At 39.1% G+C, this 27,272-nt stretch overlaps 1 protein-coding gene across 1 annotated transcript in view; it reads left to right on the plus strand.

The window, feature by feature from the left end:
- The window catches only part of LOC134669414 (organic cation transporter protein-like), a 74,906-nt gene that overhangs the window by 24,497 nt on the left and 23,137 nt on the right, over window positions 1-27,272 (plus strand). Inside the window, exons 2-3 of the mRNA XM_063526982.1 lie at window positions 260-467; window positions 20,728-20,983. Of these exons, the coding sequence (XP_063383052.1) occupies window positions 260-467; window positions 20,728-20,983 (464 nt within the window). The remainder of the gene's footprint in view (window positions 1-259; window positions 468-20,727; window positions 20,984-27,272) is intronic.

The raw sequence follows: 27,272 nt of genomic DNA on the forward strand, positions 1-27,272 counted from the left end.
TTGACACTGACATATCTAATCCATATCGTATCTTGCCGTAATTTTGACGTATTTTAAAGTTCGAATCTGGCAGTATGTGTTATTCTAGCCAGTTGGGCTGTCCACCACGTTTGTATAATCGGGGAATATTTCATTTGTCTAATATTACCCCTGTCCCCAGTTAACGGCATAGGTTTTTTGTGCGTTGTTCCTCCGCTACTATTGATGCAAAATGTACCTACTCAGTCATATTTTAATAATTATATTTGTTTTGTTACAGATGTGCAGTCCCTGAATGCGTTGACAACCCTGACGCGTTGAACTACACCATACCGCGCCTCGAAGACGGCGGCTTCGCGAAGTGCCTCCGCTATGGCACCTTCAGTAACTCGACCAACAGCTCGTGCTCCGCTGACGCCTTCGACACTTCCGTCGAGCTTGAGTGCGACGAGTACGTCTACTTGGAACAACATTCTATTGTTAAAGAAGTAAGTCATCTTCATCAACTTAAGAGTTATTCTCTTGTCGGTGGAGTATCTTCCAGCTTTCCCTATCCTGCGCCAGCTCTTTGACTTTTTGGAACGACACGACCCCCACTTTTTCTTTCACTTGCTCCAAAAAGCTGCGTCTGGGTTTTCGCAAGCGGGGAAGAGGAAAGAAGTAAGTATGATAGAATAATTCGACATCAATTAATATTAAAAAGTGCATTCACAATTAATGCGTTCACAAGTAAATAGTTACTTCTACTAATAATTAATTTAGTATAATTTTTTTTCACGTCACCTATTCGGAAAATTTTTCTTCCCTACCAGGAGGCATTATCGGTTAGGTGTTGTTTTATTCCCAGAATACATATATTACATGTGTACATGCATATATTACAATAAAACATCATATTTTCCCCAGGATATGTCACATAATGTAGCATTAATTATTCCAAAATTGTTAACACCTGATTCTTAACTACGCTCAAGATTCAATGTACCTAATGTACGCACACGCCGTAAATATGTAATTTTATTCCCTTGTGACACAATCTACTATTTGTTTTCAATAAACAGTAATTATGAACCTCGATTAACTTCAGATAATAATTATTATTGATGCCATAAAAATAACAATCACGAACTATAATAATTTTTCATTAGGTACGTTAATTAATATTGGAAAAAATATCAAAGGTTTTTTTTTCTCTATTTACGGAATATCACAATATCATGACATCAAGTTGATATAAATAATGGATGAGAATTTAATTATCTGCGATAAAATGTAGATCTAATACAGGAAATTGTTTGCAAGGCCTTGTACTTATTCTGATTGTTATAACAAGTTATGAATTAACTGACTCTAAAAGTATATGCACATTAAAAAAAACTACAAATAAAAAATACTCTCTAACGCGCCTTCAGCGCGCAGTGAGCCCAACAGGCTGGCCGCATTTCCCCTATCCCATCCTATCATCGTTGCTTTCCCATTACTAAAGGGGCCCACTGATTAACAGTCCGCCTGACGGTATCGGCCTGTCAGTTAGAACAAAATTTTTACAGTTCCGAACAACTGTCAGGCCGATACCGTCCGGCGGACTGTTAACCAGTGGGCCCGTTAATATTACCGCGACCGAGAATTATTACGTAATATCTAATCAATATCATATTTCAAATCTGAATACTCCTCAAGTCCTCACCACAAGTCTTATGCAAGCAAGTCTGCTATAGGAACCACGTGTCTCTAACTAAAAATATTATGCTTTACCGGAATTTCTAACTTATGAGAGTTATGAGCATGTGTCTCATATTACCTGAATCATCTATTGTTTGATACTGGCCTTTAGATTGTACAATTTTATTGGACGTATGTACCGTGATTTCCTTGATTGAATAGTTTTTTTAAAGCACGAGAGCAGATTAATAGGTGAATAGGCGAGAATGATTAAGACGTATATGTGTATCAGACTTTCTAATAGGCTGCATCTAAGCACGTATATATGTGAAAATCTTATCTCCTTAAAAATTAAGGGTATTTCTGTTCTCCGTGCGGAAAGTGTCAACTTTCGTCACACGTGCTAAACGAAGTAGGTAGATAAATAAATAAGAAAGCCTCAGATCACGTTATAACCTGTGAGATTGTCCTACCGCTAAGATTGTCCCTGTCATTTTATTTATACTTAGCGTATTTAAAAGAGAATTTATGCATCAGCGCTCTTATTGCATCTATGTATACGGTCCCCGGGGGACACTTTTTGTAGGAACGCAGCGACGGTCCGCCTCCCTACATAAAGTGTCCGGCGTAGGTGATAATTTGGGACCGAATACCTTTCTGTCAAACTCGGGTTAGAATTAGAACCAACAAAACCATCTATGCGATTGTATTATTGGTAAAAAGTCAATTTCACAGTGGCCAAGTGGTGAAGTTGAAGGCATACGTACTGTTAGGAACTATTTGATTGGTTACGTTACGAGCATCGCTGGCCGGCGGACAATGATCATTTTACTGCATTCTTAACGCGAACGAACTATACAGGTTGATTCAGGAGACGTAAGCAGGATTAACACTGCGCATTTCGTAAATTATAAGCAACTGTTTCGTATCAGTATTAGTGAGTTTAACGTTAATTTTGTAGTCGTGTTGAAAAAAAAAGTTATTAATTTATTTACGACATGCATGGTCACCCTAAAATTAGAATACCAAACTACCGATATTCTGTGTCAAATTAAATGTCATCACTGTCATCACAGTCTGGTTACTTTTGAAAACTCGTATCTCACCAAATTTGACAGTTCATTTTCTTCGTAATCAAAATGCTGTCATTACGGTAAAAGAGGTTTTATGTTTATTAATTAGGTTTTGTAGGGTGACCAAGATTATAGAGAATTAAATTTGCCCTCACCAAAAAGTTACAAAATAGGAAAAAGTGTGGTTGTTTCACCTAAATACTACGATGATCGATCAATTATCAGTTACTGAGTGTGTAGGATTAGTCCTGCTCACGTCTCATGAATCACCCTTTATATATCGTCTTCATCCGCGGTCGGCAACAGGCGGCCCGCGAATCTCTCGCTTGCGGTCCGCGAGCCTCCCTGGCTATTTTGTATGTAATATTGACAAACGACAAAGTCTGCTAAAGTTACAAATATTACCAAAGTGCGGCCCGCGTCAACTTCCTTAACTATATAGGTATATATATGGCCTTTGGCTGCTGAAAGGCTGCCGAACGCAGCTGGTCTACATAATTATATTGTACCAACGTGCTACCCAAGGTCATTGAGGATATTAGTTACCTTAACAATAATATATTTTCGCCTCGCTCGCCTGAGTCCTCTAATCGTTTTCATAGCAAATGATCTACCGTTTTGTTATTATGACAGGAAAAATGGCACTTCAGTTATTGTCAACCTCGGCTGTAGATTTAAACAAAATTGCTGGGTTTTCCATTGTTTTATAATTATAAAAAAGAGTGTTTTTGTTAAGTTTCAACGATCAGATGGAAAAACCGGCACAATGGCGGTAACTTGTAAAAATAATTTGGCCAAGTCCGAGATAGCTCGAGGCATTTAGTGTTCCGTACGGCTACCATCAGTTTGGCATTGACATAAACGATATCGTGAACGTAATTTACTTCCTATAGGTATATCTCTTTCGCACTAATATGTCAGTACAAGCGAGATGCATAGAAAATAAATTACGTTCACGCCCACGGTAGCGTTTATGTCAATGCCAAACTGATGGTAGCCGTACCGCTCGCATCGTTACATTTTACAGAGGTTGTTTGCCTGTTTTTAGGGTACCGTATTCAACTACACACACAGAACAATAGTACAAAGTGTCTAAGTGCGAAAGCCGAAGGCCGAGCTTTAGCAAAATGTCATCGCTTTAGCACAGAGCAATAGTACAAGTGTCTAAATGTGAAGGCCAAAGGCCGACCTCCGCGTAGCCCGAAGGCCCGAAGCGTCCAGGATGTCAGTGCTTTAACACAGAAAAATAGTACAAGTGTCTAAATGCGAAAGCCGAAGGCCGAGCTCCGCGTAGGGCCGAAGGCCCGAAGCGTCCAGGATGTTAGTACTTAAACACAGAACAATAGTATAAGTATCTAAATGCGAAGGCCGAAGGCCGAGCTCCGCGTAGGGCCGAAGGCCCGAAGCGTCCAGGCTGTCAGTTCTGTGTTTAACCACTGACATCTTGCAGGCGTCGGGCCTTCGGCCCTACGCGGAGCTCGGCCTCCGGCCTTCGCATTTAGACACTTGTATTAATTACCTGTGTTTAGAACTGACCTCCTGGATGCTTCGGACTTTCGGCCCAATGCGACTTCAGCCTTTGGATTTTGCGACTTAGACACTTGTACTTAAAAATACTTGGAAAAGTTACGGGAGGCGCGCGTCTGTCGGACGCTTCGGATCTTCGAATCGCTCCTTCGGCCTTTGCATTTAGTTAGATTCTTGTACTATTGCTTTGTGTTTGAATAACGAAGTCGAGCATCTCGCGAATGCTTGATGTATTATAATAATTTAGAGTAAGGCCAAGCGCGCACCACGATTTTTTGTCCTGCGATAATTTTGTCGCAGAAATGCAACGTATGTGTTTATATGTTAGTGCGCGCATATGCGACAAAAAAATCGCAGCGATTTTTAAATTGTGATTTGTCACATTTTTCCGCAATTGTTCGCGACGCGATTGTCGCAAAGTGAATTGCAGCATGCGGAGTTGTATGGCCCCGCGCGCACTATGATAATAAAATCGCACCCCGGCCGGACCTCAGTCGGCATTTCGCTCTCCAAACCCCAACATCTCGGCACCTGCACCTCCAATGGAGTCTCAAAATGAGACGCTAGATGTTGACCATTTAATTATGGAAATAGACGGGGATCACCAGTCATACAGCAATCGCATATTAAAGACACGTTTCATGACAAGCGACTGGTCGACTTTTTCATTTTCATCGCAGTGCGCGCAGTGAATTTTCTGCGATATATTACAGCGCGATTCTAAAATCGTGTCGCAAAAATTTATATCGTGGTGCGCGCTTGGCCTATAATACCTTAAAATGTAACATAACTCCTTCAATTTGAATTTAGAACTCATTATTATTTTTTATTTGATTTTGTTTCTAGTTCTATGCCATATATATAGACTTTAATATTATTTAGAACTGCTAAAAAACAAGATCGGCTTACTTTAAATATTTCGTCAATTTTACCTTTGTTTCTAAAAAACTGTGATATTTAACTGTCATATAGGTACTATTTATTAATGTCTTCCAAAATTATTTTCTCGTAACAGGACTGAGGGGCTACCGCGTAAACCGAAATTCGCAATTTGCGGGGATCTTTTTCTTTTACTCCAATGAAGGCGTAATTAGAGTGACAGAGAAAAATGCTCGCAATTTGCGAACTTCTATTTTCGCGGTTATAGCCCTGAAGCTTGTTGCTCACCGATCCGTTCAAAAATATACATAAGTACTGAATATAATTAATAGATATTATAATTATACAATTAATACAGAAATGTAATGGTACTTAATGAAAAGGAATATTGTGTATATTGTTTCGACGAATCAGATACTCTCAATAAAATCTATACATGAGGCCAAAGCTGTTCATAAATATTAAATGACTTTATTATCTCTATACGCCTTACTAACTCTATGTGTCCTATTGTGGAAAAAAAAACACAACGACAGTCAAGAACGGAATTCTTAATTTGAATTTTTCAGATTTTTGAGATGCTAGTCCATTGCTTGGAAAGCCCGTTCGAAATTGAAACTTATTTGCAATATAATAAGGTCGTATTTTGTAGATCTCTCTCATACTTATAGTAGGCTATTAAGATAAAATTAAATATCCCACAAAAATAAGCAAGCAGAATTAAACTTTATGTCAAAGACATAAGTCATAAATTTCAATGCCAAAGTTTTAACTAAGGATGTTTCTCGCCTAATATGAATTGACCAGTGTAAGCATCAGTTAGCTAGCCCTAAGCAACCAAAGGTCAAGCTGCAGTTGAAAAACTAATAAAGATAAAGTTAAGCTGATAATTTTCCCGCCGTCTCCATGCTTCTTTAAGTTGGGTATTGACTGGTCAGCTGCCTGTTAGCTATAGTTTTCGCGAAAATCGCCAGGACAGAGGTGAAAATTTTTGTATGAAAACTCGCAACTTTAAATGCATTTTTTGACGAAACTATTGCAGTCTAAAATGAAGTCAAAATCAGTCCATCGACTCAATTTTTTGCAAGCTTTCTAATGGTACCCCACACGATTCTTACAAATGAAAAAAGTTTCAGCCTACCCCTCTCAACCCCCTAAATTTCCCCCTTTAATAAGAAATAAGCAGTTTTGACTTATTCACAATATGAGTGGTGGTAATTGCTATAACTGTTCCAAATTTTAGGTATCTATGTCAAACGGTCTCTGAGAAAAACGTATTTAACTGATTTGCAAGACCGAAGTGATCCCATAAGTGTTCCGTAAACAAAGTTTTGTACGGAACACTAAAAATTACGTAAATTAACGATATTTGATGGATACGCAGTCAAAATTATTATTATTTGATAAATTATAAATTCTATATAGGTACCTACCTATATATTTTTTAGACAACCCTGAATGCCAAGAAAATAAAATTGTACTTATTCATTAAAATATTCCCGATCTATATAAAAAAAAACGAACTATATATAAGAATAAGAAGAAGAAGAGAAACGACACGAGTAAGCTCACATATAATTACTTATGCACAACAATTAAAAGGAAAATCAAATGTTGTGTCTTACAGGGACCTAAAGAACCTGGTCGAAGACCGCGAAAACTGGCGCATACTCCACCGACAAGAGCCAAGCTCTGATGAAAAATAAATCGTTAATTATTTACTTAATCTACCAATATCGTGAAAATAAAAAACATTGTTAATGCAGCGAAATTCCATGCATTTACAAATTCTCACAATACATATTATTTTAAGCGTAATCCTACCTAAATAATTTAAATTGTTAGCGTTCATTGAAACCTTATTTCGGTCATGATATTAAATAACTTCAAATAAAATATGCAATAATTTTGGTTGGTAACATTTAAATGTTTTTCGAGTGTTTGGTGTGAAATATTTAATATTCATTACACATTAAGTTGGCCGTCCTACGCAAACAAATCTAATATAATAATAATCACTCATTATACAAATAAATACGACATGACTAAAATATGTAATATGTATATTGTTATTCTGCCCATTTAAGGTTAGCTAGAGAAACATCTAGAAAAACGACTCAAAAAAAATAAACATTATCGGTTTTTATCCATTTCAAAGATATGTACAATACATATATGCAGTTTTCCTTAACTTTTTGTAAGCTTCTAGACAGAACAACAGGTTTTTTTGTATTTATTATCTCGGGTTATTAGATTTAAACATAAAAACGGTGGTGCTTAGCATCCAATGCTCTCGAAGGTAACCAAGTGCCCCATCTCTTGGTAAACCTACCTTGTGGCTACGGATTGCCACGGATAATGATGATCGTTCTTGCCTACGTGACAGCGTGATAATGATAAAACGGTGTCCGTCACTTTATATCCCGCGGTGTTAAAAAGTAACAGTTATTTTATAATAACCTAATATGTATTTTATAATATTGTTACAACGTGGATAAAGGAATGCATAATACGCCCGCTGTAAAATGTTTTAGTGGTTGGTATATAACTTGGGTTGCCATACGTCCCGTATATAAGGGGCTGTCACCGTATTTAAGCATCACGTCCCGTATTTTTACTGGTCTCGTTTTTGTCCCGTATATTAATTTCCCGTATTTTCTCGACCGGTCTGGCCTAGTGGGTAGTGACCCTGCCTATGAAGAGTATGAAACCGATGGTCCCGGGTTCAAATCCTGGTAAGGGCATTTATTTGTACGGTGATACAGATATTTGTTCCCGAGTCACGGTTGTTTTCTATGTACCTATTTAAGTATTTATATGTTATATATATCGTTGTCTGAATACCCATAACACAAGCCTTCTTGAGCTTACCGTGGGGCTTAGCCAATTTGTGTAAAAATGTCCTATAATATTTATTTATTTATTAATAGCGCTCTACGACGGAGATGGCGGGACGACTTAGACACCTTCATTAGTAATAACTGGCCGGGAATAGCTCAACAACGGGAGTCGTGGAAATTAAGGAGAGAGGCCTTTGCCCAGCAGTGGGACACTATAAAAGGCTATTAAAAAAATAGCGCTCTTGAATACCACTGTTCCTTATCAGTTCCGACTAATTATGGCAATCCTACATATGTATAACCTAAGTACCTATACAACCAAGCTCCATTCTCAGAATCCAAATGGTCCCAATGTATACGAGCATCAGCACCATTGGTGCGCGCCAAGCATGGCTGATCCCTACACGGTCCAGTGATCGCTATATTTTCCTTAATGGCGATATGGAAACAACCTTAATAAGCTAGTGTCCTATAGATTCAATTGTTATACAGGTTGTAATCAAAGCTTACGAAAATGTGCGGAAAAATTAAGGTTAAAAAATATTTTTTTGCGTTTTCAATGACTTTATAATCAGCAAAACCTCATAAAAAGAAGGTCCCTTTATTTATAAAGATTCTATAGCAACAAATAGTATTATTAACATTTTTTAATTAGCCCTTTGTCGCCTCTTTGAGACCTTGATTTGTGAGATTTCAGAGAAGAATTAATAAAAAGGTGAAGCATAAAAACGGTCGTAGTCTCAAGTAAATTTAAACCGACAATAAGCTTTAAATTTGACTAACCAAATCACATACCTGAAGAACCATCCAGTTTAGAAATTCCTGCTACGATAAAAAAGACACAACCAAAGACACGTCGTCTGCTAAAGTCGCAAGCCTCTTATCTCCTCCAAATGAGTTAAGGGATTTTCAACTTTTGGTATTCATGCCTAAAGTTGCAAATCCCAATGTCCTTGAAATGGAGTTACGTAACGTTTGCGGTTTTAAATGATGGTATGAGTATATCGGGTATGAGCCTTAATTATTCTGCTGGTCAATACTCGATGTATGATCAAATGCAAATCAAATTGAATGTCAGTTGATGCACATACTTTGACATTAGAACGAGCCAATTCAAATCCAATATAAGTATAATTATATTCATTCGAGAATTAATTTAAAGTCAAGTTTACAATCAAGTTTACACTAAATGTTTACAATCAACTTGACCGCTATCGCGATAGGTAATTACCGGTGGCAGGTAGAATCGCTGAGGTAGGAAAAAACATCCTTGATAATTTTGCATACTTTTGCACAAACTTAGGTTATTATTAGGTGCATATTTTATTCGTTAAAAACATTGCACATTCGTTAAAATATGTGTTAGTTATTAATTGTTAGAATTCCTGACTGATATCTACCTACGTACGTAGCTCTCTACGTAAGTACCTCTTGTCAAAATTGACTAATTATGCTGCGGGTCTCTATTGTTTCCCAAAAAGTTTTAAGTCATAATGTATTGTTTGCACGCATTTCCGTTAGTCATATTTATTTTGTTCAGAAACGCGTCACTTTTCAGGATTGCCATAAAACAATTCTAACCTAACCTAACTTATCTATAGGTTAACCTTACGAAAATCCGGAAAAGTTAACGGTTTGAGTTTTATGCTCCATTTATGACTAATGATAATCTGACAAACAATACATTATGATTTAAATGCTGTTATTGGCTATGCTATAAGTTAACATGTTTTTTTAATATTATTTAATGTAAACGCTGTTGAACTTCTCAATAAATAAAATAAAAGAGTAGAGAATAAAGAACCTCAAAAAAAAACTTTATGGGAAACAAAGGGATCCCGTATTGCAGCATTCATAGTTGCAGCCTAAATTAAGGTACTAGTACTAACGAAATTATAAATTATTATTATAAATTTATATGACATTGAATGGCTTTCTTGTTCTGTTTTATTCGATCACATTATGTATATTGATAGCAGCCGCAGCAGCACTGCTGCAACAGTAATGAAAGTCATAGTTAATGTGACGTTCATCATATGGCAATTGCAACTGCATTACTGTTCAAAGTTCAAATATACTTAAGGTGACAGTCCATTTCTAACGACAGGCACCATTAATTTTACTATGGAAATTGACAATAACACCGACGCGTTCGTACTAGTAGTGCAGCTGCGGTCAGAAATGGAATGTTATCCTTACTTTATTCATGTAGACCTAGCAACAAGCACTTATGAGTGCGACATTACTGCTGCACCCTTGATGCGAGAGCTGTATCTGTCAATTTCCTTAACAACATGAGCGACGGATTCGGAATGTTAAAATCGCGGCAGTAATGCGGCGGCAAACATCACTTATTTTATCACGAAAATTGACATTTGCAACGTCGCGCGCTGCAGTAATACACAACAATAATGTAGCTGCAGTGGACATGCGAATGTCACCTTTAATAATACACAACAATAATGTAGCTGTAGTGGACATGCGAATGTCACCTTTAATAATACACAACAAAAATGTAGCTGCAGTGGACATGCGAATGTCACCTTTAATAATACACAACAATAATGTAGCTGCAGTGGACATGCGAATGTCACCTTTAATAATACACAACAATAATGTAGCTGCAGTGGACATGCGAATGTCACCTTTAATAATACACAACAATAATGTAGCTGCAGTGGACATGCGAATGTCACCTTTAATAATACACAACAATAATGTAGCTGCAGTGGACATGCGAATGTCACCTTTAATAATACACAACAATAATGTAGCTGCAGTGGACATGCGAATGTCACCTTTAATAATACACAACAATAATGTAGCTGCTGTGGACATGCGAATGTCACCTTTAATAATACCCAACAATAATGTAGCTGCAGTGGACATGCGAATGTCACCTTTAATAATACACAACAATAATGTAGCTGCAGTGGACATGCGAATGTCACCTTTAATAAATAAATCTAAATAAATGATCGAATTTTGTTATAACGGAAATAGTCAAACAGCAGACTTATTAAATTCCTTACTATGCTTTTAGTTTATTTTCCTCGAACTTGACCTAATTCAAGGTCATATGACTCACGTGCGTGCACTTGCAACTACAAACCAATTACTTACATCGGTGTTATAATTGTGATTTCACGCAGTTTCGCCGGCCTATTATATTTACGAGCCAGCAACAGTGCCCATTAAAATGGAATTTCTTTGGCGAATCAATTAGTGTCCTTAATTCATTCTTGAACTGCATGTTTAAATTATTTTCATCCATGAAATAGATTTACATACCTAAGTAGGTCAGGTTTTTCCTCGCACGGCGTGGCTCACTCCGCAATTTCGTCGCGTAGCTGCGTACAAGTACATGCGGCCCACACCAATTTTGGTGTCTAGCCATAGTAGTTGCCGCGCACCAGTGAGGACTGGTGACATAAAAGGATTGACACAAGAAATTATATTTTCGAATTTCCCCTTATTTTCGATCCTGGCTATTATTCTCAGGCTTTGTATTGACAAAGCCATTGGGCTATAAACATTATCAAAATACGAATAAACCACCAAAGTTATAGCCCAAAAGCTCCCAACTATGGTAGTAACTCAAATTTAGGGTTCCGTTCCCAAAGGGTAAAACGGGACCCTATTACTAAGACTTCGCTGTCCGTCCGTCCGTCCGTCTGTCACCAGGCTGTATCTCACGAAGCGTGATAGCTAGACAGTTGAAATTTTCACAGATGATGTATTTCTGTTGCCGCTATAACAACAAATAGTAAAAACAAAATAAAATAAAGATTTAAATGGGGCTCCCATACAACAAACGTGATTTTTGATCAAAGTTAAGCAACGTCGGGAGGGGTCAGTACTTGGATGGGTGACCGTTTTTTTTTGCTTTTTTTGTTTTTTTTTTTGCATTATGGTACGGAACCCTTCGTGCGCGAGTCCGACTCGCACTTGCCCGGTTTTTTGAATATTATTTAATGTAAACGCTGTTGAACTTCTCAATAAATAAAATAAAAGAGTAGAAAATAAAGAACCTAAAAAAAAACTTTATGGGAAACAAAGGGATACCGTATGCTGCATTCATAGTTGCAGCATAAATTAAGGTACTAGCACTAACGAAACTGACTAATTAGATTAGACATTGTATGGCTTTCTTGTTCTGTTGTTTTGATCACATTATGTATATTGATAGCAGCCGCAGCAGCACTGCTGCAACAGTAATGAAAGTCATAGTTAATGTGACGTTATCATATGGCAATTGCAACTGCATTACTGTTCAAAGTTCAAATATACTTAAGGTGACAGTCCATTTCCAACGACAGGCAGCACTACCATTAATTTTACTATGGAAATTGACAATAACACCGACGCGTTCGTACTAGTAATGCAGCTGCGGTCAGAAATGGAATGTTATCCTTACTTTATTCATGTAGGCCTAGCAACAAGCACTTATGAATGATTAAACGGTGTTACGACATTACTGCTGCACCCTTGATGCGAGAGCTGTATCTGTCAATTTCCTTGACAACATGAGCGACGGATTCGGAATGTTAAAATCGCGGCAGTAATGCGGCGGCAAACATCACTTATTTTATCACGAAAATTGACATTTGCAACGTCGCGCGCTGCAGTAATACACAACAATAATGTAGCTGCAGTGGACATGCAAATGTCACCTTTAATAATATACAACAAAAATGTAGCTGCAGTGGACATGCGAATGTCACCTTTAATAATACACAACAATAATGTAGCTGCAGTGGACATGCGAATGTCACCTTTAATAATATACAACAAAAATGTAGCTGCAGTGGACATGCGAATGTCTACTTTAATAATACCCAACAATAATGTAGCTGCAGTGGACATGCGAATGTCACCTTTAATAATACACAACAATAATGTAGCTGCAGTGGACATGCGAATGTCACCTTTAATAAATAAATCTAAATAAATGACCGAATTTTGTTACCACTTCCTTATAACGGAAATAGTCAAACAGCAGACTTATTAAATTCCTTACTATGCTTTTAACTTATTTTCCTCGAACTTGACCTAATTCAAGGTCATATGACTCACGTGCGTGCACTTGCAACTACAAACCAATTACTTACATCGGTGTTATAATTGTGATTTCACGCAGTTTCGCCGGCCTATTATTTTTACGAGCTAGCAACAGTGCCCATTAAAATGGAATTTCTTTGGCGAATCGATTTGTGTCCTTAATTCATTCTTGAACTGCATGTTTAAATTATTTTCATCCATGAAATATATTTACATACCTAAGTAGGTCAGGTTTTCCTCGCACTGGCAGGCGAGGCTCACTCCGCAATTACGTCGCGTAGCTACGAGTACAAGTACATGCGGCCCACAGCAATTTTGGTGTCTAGCCATAGTAGTTGCCGCGCACCAGTGAGGACTGGTGACATAGAAGGATTGATATACACAAGAAATTATATTTTCGAATTTCCCCTTAATTTCGATCCTGGCTATTATTCTCAGGCTTTGTATTGACAAAGCTATTGGGCTATAAACATTACCAAAATACGAATAAACCACCAAAGTTATAGCCCAAAAGCTCCCAACTATGGTAGTAACTCAAATATCTTCAGTTATATGTGAATATTATGTATTTGAAATGTCGCAGTTCTGGGGCAAAATATTTTTATAAAAGAAAGGTAAATAAAACTCAGGCAACCTCAAAAAGAAGATAGGTATTTTTTTTTATACTTAAATGTTGAACTTGTTGACAATACTTAGTTTTAGCACTGGACTAAAGTTAGGTTGTTTTACGGTAGGTACATTATTGAGCGTTCTGGTAATTTTAACTTACACACTACAAACCAAAACAACTGAGTCTGTACTGAAGTTTAGGTTACGTTTGTTTTAATTCAACGAAACTAAGTCTCAAGACCTCCAGACTTCGCTAATTAACTGCCACATTTGCCAACTTCACTTAAGTTATATAATTAACAAGATGAAGATACGCAGACGTCTTGATTCGAGTGTCAAAATGACTAGGAGGTCGATTTATTGGTACCCAACGGGTAAAAACGGGACCCTATTACTAAGACTCCGCTGTCCGTTTGTCCGTCTGTCCGTCTGTCCATCTGTCCATCTGTCCATCTGTCCATCTGTCCATCTGTCCGTCCATCCGTCCGTGTCTGTCACCAGGCTGTATCTAGTGAACCGTGATGGTTAGGCTTATGTATTTCCGTTGTCACTATAACAACAAATACTAAAAAAGTACGGAACCCTCGGTGGGCGAGTCCGACTCGCACTTGTCCGGTTTTTATTTAACAATTTGTAATAGCGTCAAACTGGTTTTGAAACGACCTTAACGAGCGTCTTGATGATTGGCGCGCATCACTCGCACGACTCGCACTTCTCCATGCCAGGCGTGTCTCACTCCGCGATTTCGTCGCTTTGCTACAGGTAGCTAAAAGTACATCCGTTCGGCCCCAATTTTGGGGTTTGGCATGGCGCTGTCGCCACCTAGCGGCCATATCTGTGCTGATCGTGACAGACGCGTTTTGTTAGAGAGTGAGTCTTTTGTACTTAGTACTATTATTTATTCTGTGACCATGCACCAGTCAGCGTGAGCGATAAAGGTCGTGTCAAAATAAGATCAAAACCCAAATTGTTAAATCTGAATAGTGCCCCAGAATGTGAAGTGTTAGTTGCCTCTGGTTTGAAATTCATGATAAATGTATATGTCCTGGTGCTAAGATAGGTTTAGTGATGAACGTAATAAAACACTATTTTGACATATGTTTCCCACTTAGAAAACTGTTGGTAAAAAACAATGTGAGTACCTGGGTTACCGAAACGGTTCGACAAATTCGTTACCGAATACACAAACTTAAGTTAGAAATATCTAAAACGCCTAATGATTGTGAGTTACGACTGACCCTTGAAAAAATGGAAGTACTGTATTGGTCCACGTTGAAAACCACTCGTTCCGAATATGTAAACAGTCAGATAGCTAGATCAAATGAAAACTTGTCTCGGTGCATATGGCGCGTAATCGCCTCCGAAACATGCAAAACCTCTAATAAGAATAATAGTGCCATAAACGTGTTTATTTCTAAATCAGCTGGTGAGAGCGATACCGCCCGCGCCGTAGCTGCTGCCGACCGCCTAAACCGGTATTATATACAAACAAATGTAAACAATACAAAGCCGTGTAATCGCTCTGCTCTTGTCTATTTGTATAACTATTTACCAATGTATGTGCCTACATTCCAGTTTGAACCCTATACTCTAACTGAAATAGTTAAAGCATTTAAAACAATTAAACGTAAAAAATCCCAAGATATAAATGACATGTCTACTTGTGTGCTGGATTATCTGCCGCCCGTGGTGGTGTCATTATTCCTGCTATTATTCAATGAGTGCCTACTTAACGGAGTATATCCAGATATATTGAAACTTATAAAAGTACAACCTATATATAAGGGGAAGGGAGAAATGGAACTCGAGAAATGTTTTCGACCAATATCTCTAATACCCATTATGTCCAAAGTGTTTGAGTATCTTATGAGTGCATCACTTATGAGATACTTCATAGGGAATGGTTTATTAAATAAACAACAGTATGCCTATCAAGCGGGGCGGTCGACCACGGACGCGACGCGCGATGTCGTGGCGCGGACGCTGTCTCATCTCGACGCCGGGCGACAGGTCGCTGCTATTTTTTGCGACCTGTCGCGCGCCTTTGAAATGATCGACCATTCTTTGCTCCTTGAAAAATTATCTAGGTATGGTGTTGGTGGCCAGTTTCATAATACCATACGCTCCTTTCTAAATAACCGTAAACAGAGCACATGCGTTATGAACTCTAAATCGAATTTAGAAAATATTGGCAATATTGCTGTACCGCAGGGGTCAACAATGGGGAATGTCCTATTTTTGATCCTGGTAAACGACATCTCATCTGACGACACATGCATCCTGGTGAGTGCCGACAACCTTCAAATTTTAAATTCTAAGGTCGAAATTGCTATGCAACAAATATCTCAATTGTTTGCTGCAAACGGAATGCTGTTAAATTTAGAAAAAACCAATATTTTATATTTCCAGCTTAGATATAACATCAATAACAAACTAGATATTAAACTAAATAACATCGAAGTACCACAAGTTAAAGAGGTAAGATACTTAGGCTTCATTCTGGACTCCGGTCTCACGTGGTCCCCCCACATCGACCATGTGTGCGGTAAACTGTCTTCCGCATGTTATGCACTTTCGAGAATAGCACCGACATTGTCTCACGAAAATGTGAAAAAAGCTTACTACGGATATTTTCATTCTGTTCTTATCATGGGTGCTGACCTGTGGGCGACGGCGGCTGACCGCGATAGGCCTTTCAAATTACAAAAACGTGCTGTTCGTATCATTAGCGGTAAGCCACATGATCATCCCGCAAAAAGTTTATTTAAAGACCATAAGATACTCACTCTTCCAAGTGTTTACATTTTAACTGCCTGTAAGTATGTTAGGGCCAACGTGGATCGATACGCTACCCATTCGCAGGCCCGTAGAAAAAACCGGTTAATCGTCCCGGGGTGCAGACTTGCAAGAGCTCGGAAGTCTCTTGGCATCTTAGGCGTAAAATTATATAACTTACTACCCGAGGAAATAAAGATGGCAAAAACTGATAAAATGTTTGACCGAAACCTTAAATCATTTTTAATAGACTTAGCATGCTACAGCGTCGACGAATTTGTCGAAACGTGCACTAACCCTTAGTAATCTACTATACTTATATACAATTATAAACAAATGTATACTTACTTTATGAAATTAATAATATAATAACTTATGTTTGTTCAAGCTATATGCGACCCTATTTGACTACTTACTGATTGTTTACTTGATTTGTGTCGCTTAAAATAAGTTGTCTATTTAATAGTAATATAAAAATTACTGTGCAAATGCTGTACCAACCTACCTACTGCATATTATTATTAATTTATTATTTACTGACTTGTAAAACATTGACTTTTATCAATAAATATCTTGTATCTTGTATCTTGTATCCTCAAAATAGATAGGAATAATTTCTAATGATGACGGCGGCGTAACACTTTAATACTTATCACACTTTAATAAGACACACGTATTTATTATGTTAAACTCTATTGCGGTTTTAACCTAATTCGGTATAAATAAATAGAGGAAAGATAATTATTATCTTACGTGGTTCAAAGACATCCTTTATTAATTAACCAGAATTATCGAGTTTACTATACTAGGAAACAATGCCCTGTTATAGGTAACCTAAATTGTTGATGATATGATGATATCTTGCGCGTTAGATACATTAAACTTCGAGACATACATTACTTACATAGGTCTCAACACCAACCATCCACTACCATCGCCACAGGTTTCTACCATCTTGACATTAAATGTAAGGAACTCGCAAAATATGAAAAGTGCACCCTAATGCGCCTGCGACCGCTGCTGGAAACCACACAAAAACTCAAAGTGATGCAATATTTTTGCACGCAAGTGTATGTCAAAGTCAATTTTATCAGGGTTACTTTTTATGAAAACTAGTCACTATGTATGGTCATAGTGCCTCGTTTTCATTGTTCTTGAGTACATTACCTACTAGTCTGTAGAAATATATGATTATAGTATATGTATATCAGAACGAAAGGCAAAAAAGACACTCATTAATGTTTAGGTCATACTGAGCAACTCTTAATATGGGACCAACCCCGAACGCGGAAAAAAAATTGACTCTCCCATAGGAAATTTCAACATCAGACCAGAACGAAACATCCAATTGTTTTTTTCCGAGTTTTCGGGGTTGGTCCCATAGTAAAAGTTGCTCAGTATGACCTAAACATTAATGGGTCTCTTTCTTTGCCTTTCGTTCTGATACATACTGTATATGTTGGTTATAACTAAGTAAGCGCTGGTGGCCTAGCGGTAAGAGCGTGCGACTTTCCGGAGGTCGCGGGTTCAAACCCCAGCTCGTACCAATGAGTTTTTCGGAACTTATGTACGAAATATCATTGGATATTTGCCAGTCGCTTTTCGGTGAAAGAAAACATCGTGAGGAAACCGGACTAATCCCAATAAGACCTAGTTTCCCCTCTGGGTTGGAAGGTCAGATGGCAATCGCTTTTGTAAAAACTAGTGCCTACGTCAAATCATGGTATTAATTGTCATGCGGACCCCAGGCTCCCATGAGCCGTGGCAAAATGCCGGGATAACGCCAGGAAGAAGGACATACTGTATGTTGGTATACAACTATACATACTACATATATGTAGTTGTTTACTCTGTTCGTTCACGCTTTTTTGCACCAACCGACATTCATCATTCACCACGGTGGAAAAATAAGCGGAGTTATTTCCTGTACGCAAATTAATTGTAATGTATTTCGTGAGAAGTGCCTTTTATAAATAATTGCCCGATTCGCACAAATTTTAGCAATTTTTTCAGTACTGCAAGGCTTATATTTTTTAGCTTATTCATTTGCCTATTTATTTCTTGTTGAAAAAAATAGATATTTGTGGATTTTGTGGCAATGATGACCCATATTGAAAACTACAACTCGTTGACCTTTAAATGCGATTACTTAACACAAAACATACATACTTAATATAAAAGAGTCGTGTACAATGCGCGCAGCGACATAGACGCATGTGTAATTAAATTATAATTTAATTGCGAAATTAGCGCGGCTCGGCCGCCATTGGTAGATCGACGCGATGAGTGGCTCCGAACAGAATCAACCCAACGTGAATGAGTTCCTCGCCTTTCTGCAGCTAAAAAATAAGCTGGTGCAGGAAGGAGCGATGGATGCGGTGACTGCTGTCCAGATGAATTCACGTGCGTCGAGTTTCACCGTGGAAGACATCTGTGAAGCGAAGAAAGTGCTGTGCCAGTCCCTCGGCATCGTCGGCACCTATGTACCTCACCGGAGAGGAGATGAAGCCGGGAAGAAGTCCCTTGAGGATATAATGAAAATCCTAAGGGAAAACGAGGATCGAATTCCGGAGTTTGTGGCGACGGATGCCCCAATCCTGCCGTCGTGTGCCCCGGACAATATCGACGTTCGTCTCTTGTTTAAGGAAATCGCAGCCCTTAATACAAGATTAGGCGAAGTTATTATGAAGTTTGAAGCTAGCCTAATCACTATCGCCGAGTTACGCGACGAAATCACATGTTTGCGGAATGCTCCAACTCGGTCGGCGGTTTCAAATTTCAAGAGCGATTATCGACCTGACACTGGAGTCGAGTCGGTTAGTTTACGTGTTGCTGACACTGTAAAATGTGCCGCACGCGCCGCTGCATAGCCCGCGCACCCCCCGCGCGCGCGACCGCCTCCTGTCCCCTCGAAGTCACGTCAGCGTGCATATGCTGACGTCGCCGGTCAGCCTGTCGCAGCTAACCGGGTCAATGCGCCTTCTAAGGCGTGTGAATCACGGGCACCCCTTTTGGAAAAGTCCTCCCGCACCAATGTGGATAAGGAGAGATTCACACTGGTGGAAAGGAAGAGCAAGGCGCGCAGGGCGCCGCGTAAGACTCTGTGTGGCACTGCGGAACCGGTTAATTCTGGTTTACGAATTGCGATCCCGAGTAAGGCGCTCTACGTGTCTCGCCTGCATTATTCCGCCGTTGCCGACGAGGTGGTGGAGTACGTCCGCCGGAAGACTGGCTACACGCTGAGGGTGCACCAGCTACAGTCGCGTCACTATGTGCACTTCAGTTCATTTGTGGTGCGCGTACCGCGGCCGCTGCAGGACACCATCGCAAGCGCAGACTTCTGGCCGAAGGGTGTGGTGTTTCGGCGGTACCGGGGCAACCTGCCGAATCCTACACCAAGTCAGACGACGCAACGGAGCCACGCTGTTACGTCGTCGCCCAAATCTAATGTTTAATTTGTCTTTGGTTTTTATTCGTAGTTTCTTTGTACTTATTGTATTTTATTTTGTAGTTTCACAGTGCCTTGGTTTTACTGTAATGCTGTGTTACTTATTTGACTAATAAATAAATAAAATAAATAAATAAAAAAAAACCATGGATAAAAGAATTGCTTAATAAGTTTATACACATAAAATAACGCTAATCAATTTGTCGATGAATTCAAATTTACCTACGAGTACATCAATGTATTTTTAGGAATTGCCGGCTTTTCGCTACTAAACGGCCTCCTGTCGCTCGGCCTTTAACACCACACGCGGCCGTCATCGTCAATTCCTATTTCCTGTCCTTTGTACTTTGCACATTATGTCACACTGTTGAAACTTATTTTCTACCTTACTTAATAATTATTTCCATTGTATTTCCATGGCAAAAAAGTGTCCCTATATATATATGTGGCTAATCACACGACAAACGGGTCCTTGTGCTTCAAGTGCAATAAGATCCTTTTTATCTGAAATTCCAGCAGAAATCTAATAGAAAAGTCCTTATTGCACATGAAGCTAAGGACCCTTCTTTGATCGAAAGCCACATATGGCCTTCCCCAATCTCCATAGCGAATTTTATCTCAATATCAAGAGGTACCTCGATAAACAAACACAGTCCACACTTGCAACACCGTCATCCCCAAAATGATGACGACTGACCTCCCCACGCGGTGGGGAGCGACCCGCCACAACCGTCGCAGCCGAAAGGCGGGCACGGCCGCTCATACCTCTCTAAATGAGAGGTATCGAAGGATATACAGCAGCACAAACACAGTTGCTTAGTTTCATTTGCTTTTATAGTATTAGTAGGTATTTGAACTTGATCTTTTGTTCCAGTTCAACCTGGCCTGCCAAGACTGGAAGCGGACCCTAGTCGGCACGGTCCACAACGCCGGTTTCTTCGTGTCCATCCCCCTCACCGGCCTGGTCTCGGACAAATTCGGCCGCCGGCTCGCCGTGGTCTTTGCGTGCGTGTCGAATGGCGTCTTCGGGCTGATCCGGGCGCTGTCGGTCAACTATAACATGTTTGTGGTGTTCGAGTTTCTGGAGCCAGCGTTCGGGGGTGGGGTTTATACTGCGTGTTTTGTGCTGGGTGAGTTTTAAAGATTTTCGAACGAGCGAGCGAAGCGAAGCGAAGCGAAGCGAAGTTCTTACATTCGACTTCGGACACGCGGCCGGCTAGCGGCACGTCCCGGCATTTCGATGTTTTTAAGCTGAACTGTCAGAAGATAGTTTGATACTCAAGAACTTAAGTAAATTTGTCCTAATTTAAATGAAATTGGGTAAACGTGTAGTTGAGGGCAGTAAATTTTAGTCATTAAATTATGAGCAGGCTTTATCAAGAGGTTATTAAGCTAGAAGAGCTTAAAATGCTAAAAAGCTATTTGTGAGGGGTCATGCATTTCTGATCTTCTTTTTTGTAAGAAAGTATGGTCGAGTTTGGTATCAAATGAAAGCGCTCGCCTTGCACTTTTATAATATCGTCTTTAAATTTACCATTTTGGAATAATTAGCAAGATAAAAATAAACATAGTATAGGTATTTGACATTTGGCAAGAAACTATGGAAGGTAGAGGTTCTACACTCCATAGATACAAGAAACAATACGGCTTAACACAGATACAGTTTATTTTAATCTCTATGGTGAATCAGTTAGGCCCCGTTCGCACGGCAGCTTTTTCAACGCGCGTTAAAAAAGCGTTTGAATGACGCAAATGGATAACCATGTATGTATTCACACGAAGGCGGTTTTTAAGCGCGGCGCTTTTTTATCGAGCACTGTTCGATTTTCGGCGTTGAGCGTTGGCGTCAAATTGAATAGAACATACGGAACTCTGTGTATCTGTTCTCACAAGCGTTAAAAAAGCGCCGGCGCTGCTGTCAGTTGGCTGTCAAGTGTCAATTTTTGGTGTCAATCGTCAAGATTACTATTAGTTTCACCTTAAAAATGTCAACTTATGCTTACAAATTCCTGAAATATTTAAGCTATAGTCAAATAATACATCGTAATAGCAAATAAAGTATGGCTTTGCTGAGATGCGTACGTGGCAGTACGACTCACAAGTGATTTTTAAGCGTTCATATGAACACAAATATTGAAAACGGTAAAAAAGCGCCAACGTCGGGTTTTAACGCAACGCTTTTTAAGCTGTCGTGCGAATGGGGCCTTAAAGGCTCCACAGAGCTTACAATTATAGTTTGTCAAAGGACTGTCTCGTTTCAAACACAGACAGAGAGAATGATACTATCTTTGTCTTACACCAGTACTAGCACCCGAAAGAAAAGGACGAGTATAGTTTTTTGTTCTTATTTACTGACAAATTTGATTTGACAACTATATTCGCACACGTTTTCAATCCATTGTCGACTAGCCTCGCCACAAGGCGACAGACGTTCGAAATGGGGTTGGCAACTGTCAAAGGTTTGCATAGTTGGCGCCATCATAGCTTGCCTCTTTGTCTATGAGATTTGGCTTAAATGACTGGCATCCAGGACATAAATATTCATTACAAACAAAAAATTTACACAATTCTAGGGATTGACAGGGCAAGCTATGCTGGCGCCATCTTCAAAATACTTCGACCGGCCAACCCCATTTTCCGAACGGAATGACATTTGTAGAGCGACGTCCCGTTCCTACCTGTCATTCCGTACGGAAACTGAATGAAAATTCCGAACGTCTGCAGCCAAGGTAAGTGTGCAACAAAATATAGATGAAGATGGCGGCCATGCACTATCATAAAAATCGTCACGGATGTCGTTTTTTAGGTTTTGGGGGGCGCAGATTTCGATGATGATGATTATTTTGAGGGTCTCTATTGTTTCCCAAATAGTTTTAAGTCATAATATATTGATTGTCCGAATTTTCGTAAGTCATAATTGATTTTTCTCAGAAACGCGTAACTTTTCAGGATTGCCATAAAACAAACCTAACCTAACCTAACCTACCTACAGAATAACCTTACGAAAATCCTGAAAACTTAACGGTTTCAGTTTTATGACTAACGATAATATGACAAACAATACATTATGACTTAAAACTTTATGGGAAACAAAGGGACCCCTTATTTTGAAATCCAACATGGCGGCCAAGCACTATGTCATAAAAGTCGTCATGGATGTCGTTTTATAGGTTTTAGGGGGCCCCGATTTCGAAAATGATGACCATTTTGGAATCCAAAATGGCGGCCATGCACTATGTCATAAAAGTCGTCATGGGTGTCGTTTTATAGGTTTTAGGGGGGCACAGATTTCGAAAATGATGACCATTTCGGATTCCAAAATGGCGGCCATGCATTATGTTATAAAAGTCGTCATATATGTTGTTTTATAGGTTTTAGGGGGCGCGGATTTCGAAAATGATGACCATTTGGAATCCAACATGGCGGCCATGCACTATGTCATAAAAGTCGTCATGGATGTCGTTTTATAGGTTTTAGGGGGCCCCGATTTCGAAAATGATGACCTTTTTGAATTCCAAAATGGCGGCCATGCACTATGTCATAAAAGTCGTCATGGATGTCGTTTTATCGGTTTTGGGGGGCGCAGATTTCGATAATGATGACCATTTTGGATTCCAAGATGGCGGCCATGCACTATGTCATAAAAGTCGTCATGGATGTCGTTTTATAAGTTTCGGGGGGCGCAGATTTCGATAATGATGATCATTTTGGATTCCAAAATGACGGCCGTCCACTATGTTATAAAAGTCGTCATATATGTCGTTTTATAGGTTTTTGGGGGCGCAGATTTCGAAAATGATGACCATTTTGGAATCCAACATGGCGGCCATGCACTATGTCATAAAAGTCGTCATGGGTGTCGTTTTATAGGTTTTAGGGGGCACAGATTTCGAAAATGATGACCATTTTGGATTCCAAAATGGCGGCCATGCACTATGTCATAAAAGTCGTCATAGATGTCGTTTTACAGGTTTTGGGGGGCGCAGATTTCGAAAATGATGATCATTTTGGATTCCAAAATGACGGCCGTCCACTATGTTATAAAAGTCGTCATATATGTCGTTTTATAGGTTTTTGGGGGCGCAGATTTCGAAAATGATGACCATTTTGGAATCCAACATGGCGGCCATGCACTATGTCATAAAAGTCGTCATGGGTGTCGTTTTATAGGTTTTAGGGGGCACAGATTTCGAAAATGATGACCATTTTGGATTCCAAAATGGCGGCCATGCACTATGTCATAAAAGTCGTCATGGATGTCGTTTTACAGGTTTTGGGGGGCGCAGATTTCGAAAATGATGACCATTCTGGATTGAAAAATGGCGGCCATGCACTATGTCATAAAAGTCGTCATGGGTGTCGTTTTATAGGTTTTAGGGGGCACAGATTTCGAAAATGATGACCATTTTGGATTCCGAAATGGCGGCCATGCACTATGTCATACGGATGTCGTTTTATAGGTTTTGGGGGGCGCAGATTTCGAAAATGATGATTATTTTGGAATCCAAGATGGCGGCCATGCACTATGTCATAAAAGTCGTCATGGATATCGTTTTATAGGTTTTAGGGGGCCCTGATTTCGAAAATGATGATCATTTTAGAATCCAAAATGACGGCCATGCAGTATGTCATAAAAGTCGTCATGGATGTCGTTTTATTGGTCATGATCATCATTTTCGAAATCTACACACCTGTTTCAAATAAGGTATAGGTAGATGCATCCTAGTAAGTCAACAACATCTATATCTACTATCGAATTGTACTTTTGATAGTAGTACGAAATGTAATCTGAAAGGAGTCAAGTAATATATTCCTGTAATGAAGAATCTACATTGATTCCAATTACTAGTAATTGTAGTATTCGAAAATTGATTCCTGATTCCTCAAATGGAATTGTACTTAGTAGGTAATTCGGTATTGTTAGATAACAAAGTAATCTGGGAATCGGTAATCAGATTACAAAGTAATTTCCAGTAATCGTGGAATCAGGAATCAATTACGAAATGCCCATCTCGGACTAAGTAGCACTGCATTCAATTGATCTTTTTGGCGAACGGCGAGTTCACAGTTCGGGGCGAACTACTAGTTATTTATTTACTTAAACTTTATAATACTGCGCATTTTTAGCAAATAAAGATGGCGTGACCAAAACATGACCAATCCCCTTTATCTCCGAAACTACTGGGTCATTTGGGTATTTGGGGTGGGTAATTTTGAAAAACTACACAATAGTTCTTTACCTAATATAGATGACAGGAAAAGTCAAGCGTGAGTCGGACTTAATTTACGGAACCTTTGGAATGCGAGTCCGACTCGCACTTGGCCGGCTTTTTTCAGACTGTATTTTGTCGCTATCGACGTAAAAAGTGTGACCACAATATACTTGCTGTTATTTTATTTTATTTATGGATCACCAACGGATAATACACCTACACAGTTACAATTACATAGGAACGAAGAAATAGAACATTAACAGATGCTGCCTCTTATATTAGGTTATAGGTATTATTAGTAAATCAATTCGTAATATATGCGAAATGGTTGGAAATGGTCAGAAATTAATCGACAAGCTATTAAACAGATTGCATTTTAATAGAATTAGCTATAACATCGAGTCTGATTGTACTATCAATAGCAACACAATCAAAAACCCATCAACCAGTATAATTGACATAATCAAAATTGTTAGAATATGTAGATTAATACAACAATTAGGTGGATTATCCACCAACTCTGAGCGACATAGAGAGCTGTCCGATTAGGGTTGCCAGATGGTCCGGATTTGGCGGGATTCTCCCGATTTTTAGCATGTGATCCCGATTCCCGACAATGTGAAAATTGACCCGAAAACAGCTTCACGCAGCAGCTTTATGAAACAATAATTTCAAGTTCCAAACTATCGTTGAGTGAGCGAGCGACCCGCGTCGAGCGATGAGTGAGACTGTTCAAGATCTCAAAGAATTTATACTATTTTTATATAAAAACGTCTATGAGCAGAGCAGCTCGGCTGCCCTAAGCAGAAAACAAGTATCTCGGAAATTTTCAAAAATGGGTTTTTTGGATTTTCGAAATCTACAATTTTAGGCGCATCTTTCACCAAAAAAATAATTGTAAAATAATGCGTAGTTTTTAAAATATTCATGTTTTTAAAATCCAAGTATCTTTTTTTGACCCTGTATTCTACGCTGAATTCAAGTATATGTCCCATTTCTACGCTAAATTCAAGTAACTAAACAGAGATACTTGTAATTCATATAGATGACCGAGATACTTGAGTTTAGCGTAGATGTTCGTAACTGCGAATCAGTTTATTACAATGGTAAAACAAGTATCTCCCAACACAATCTGCAATTTAGGTTAGAAATTAGTTACATAGTTATACAGAAGGTACCTTGTTTAAACATATACTTACGAGTACATAGAGAACAAATTTGCTTAGCATTATACGTGTCAAAGGCTAACACGTGAAGAGCCTGTGAGATTTAAGTATAAAGAAAAAGTGTTGTTAAAACAATTAAAATTATCTGTATTGTCTACAGTAATGAAAACAGAACACTAGAATGCAAGAGATAGACGCCTACGCCAAAGAAAGAGGAAATCATAATCATGCCGTATCCATGCCAAAGGTTTTGGAAAAAAATAGAAACAAACAATAACTGACTGGATTCAATTGACCAGAAGGGAAATATTTAATCCAGAAATTGAATTTTTATAAAGAAATATATTATGTGGTTAAGTGAATCACATCTAAGATCAATCTCGAGGAGTCTATTAATAGAGTTAGACCAAGAAAAGTTTGCAGAGATGTTGAGAGCACACTCAGTGTTTATTTTAAGATGTAGGGAGAATTTTAATTCACAAATAATTAAGTAAATATAAAACATTAAATTAGCTTACAAATAATAATAATACAAACTATCTCTAAACTAAATAAACTTAAAATAAAAAGCCTATAAATAAAAAACGTCCCCCAAGTCACTGCCGATGGGCAGTGTGCCCAGAAGGCTGGCCGCATTGCCACGTTGTATGGCAATACTTATGCGTTGAGCAAAATACTGGCCAGCCCTCTGGTCTCCTGCGGCATCTATAAGGCGCTCCGCTAAGGCCCTGTATATACGGCGCGCGCTTGGCCCCCACGGCCCCAGCGTTTCGACCCCAAACGCCTCAAAAATATAACTACTGCCAAGGGTGGCATATTTGCGGCGTTTGAGGTCTTCTGCCATGGACGCGGCATGACCAGCATCTCTGCTGGTGCCCGGAAGGTGGGACGGCGCGAGGGTGTCAACACATGTGGCATCCCAGACTAGAGGCCGTCCCATCTTCCAAGGCACCAACGTCATACCGTCGGGCCTCTTGCCATCGTCCCTAGCCAAACCGACGGGCTCGAGTATGGCCGGGACTTTGACGCTGACAAAGGCC

The sequence above is a fragment of the Cydia fagiglandana genome, chromosome 12 (genome assembly GCF_963556715.1).
Source record: "Cydia fagiglandana chromosome 12, ilCydFagi1.1, whole genome shotgun sequence".
Lineage (NCBI taxonomy): Eukaryota > Metazoa > Arthropoda > Insecta > Lepidoptera > Tortricidae > Cydia > Cydia fagiglandana.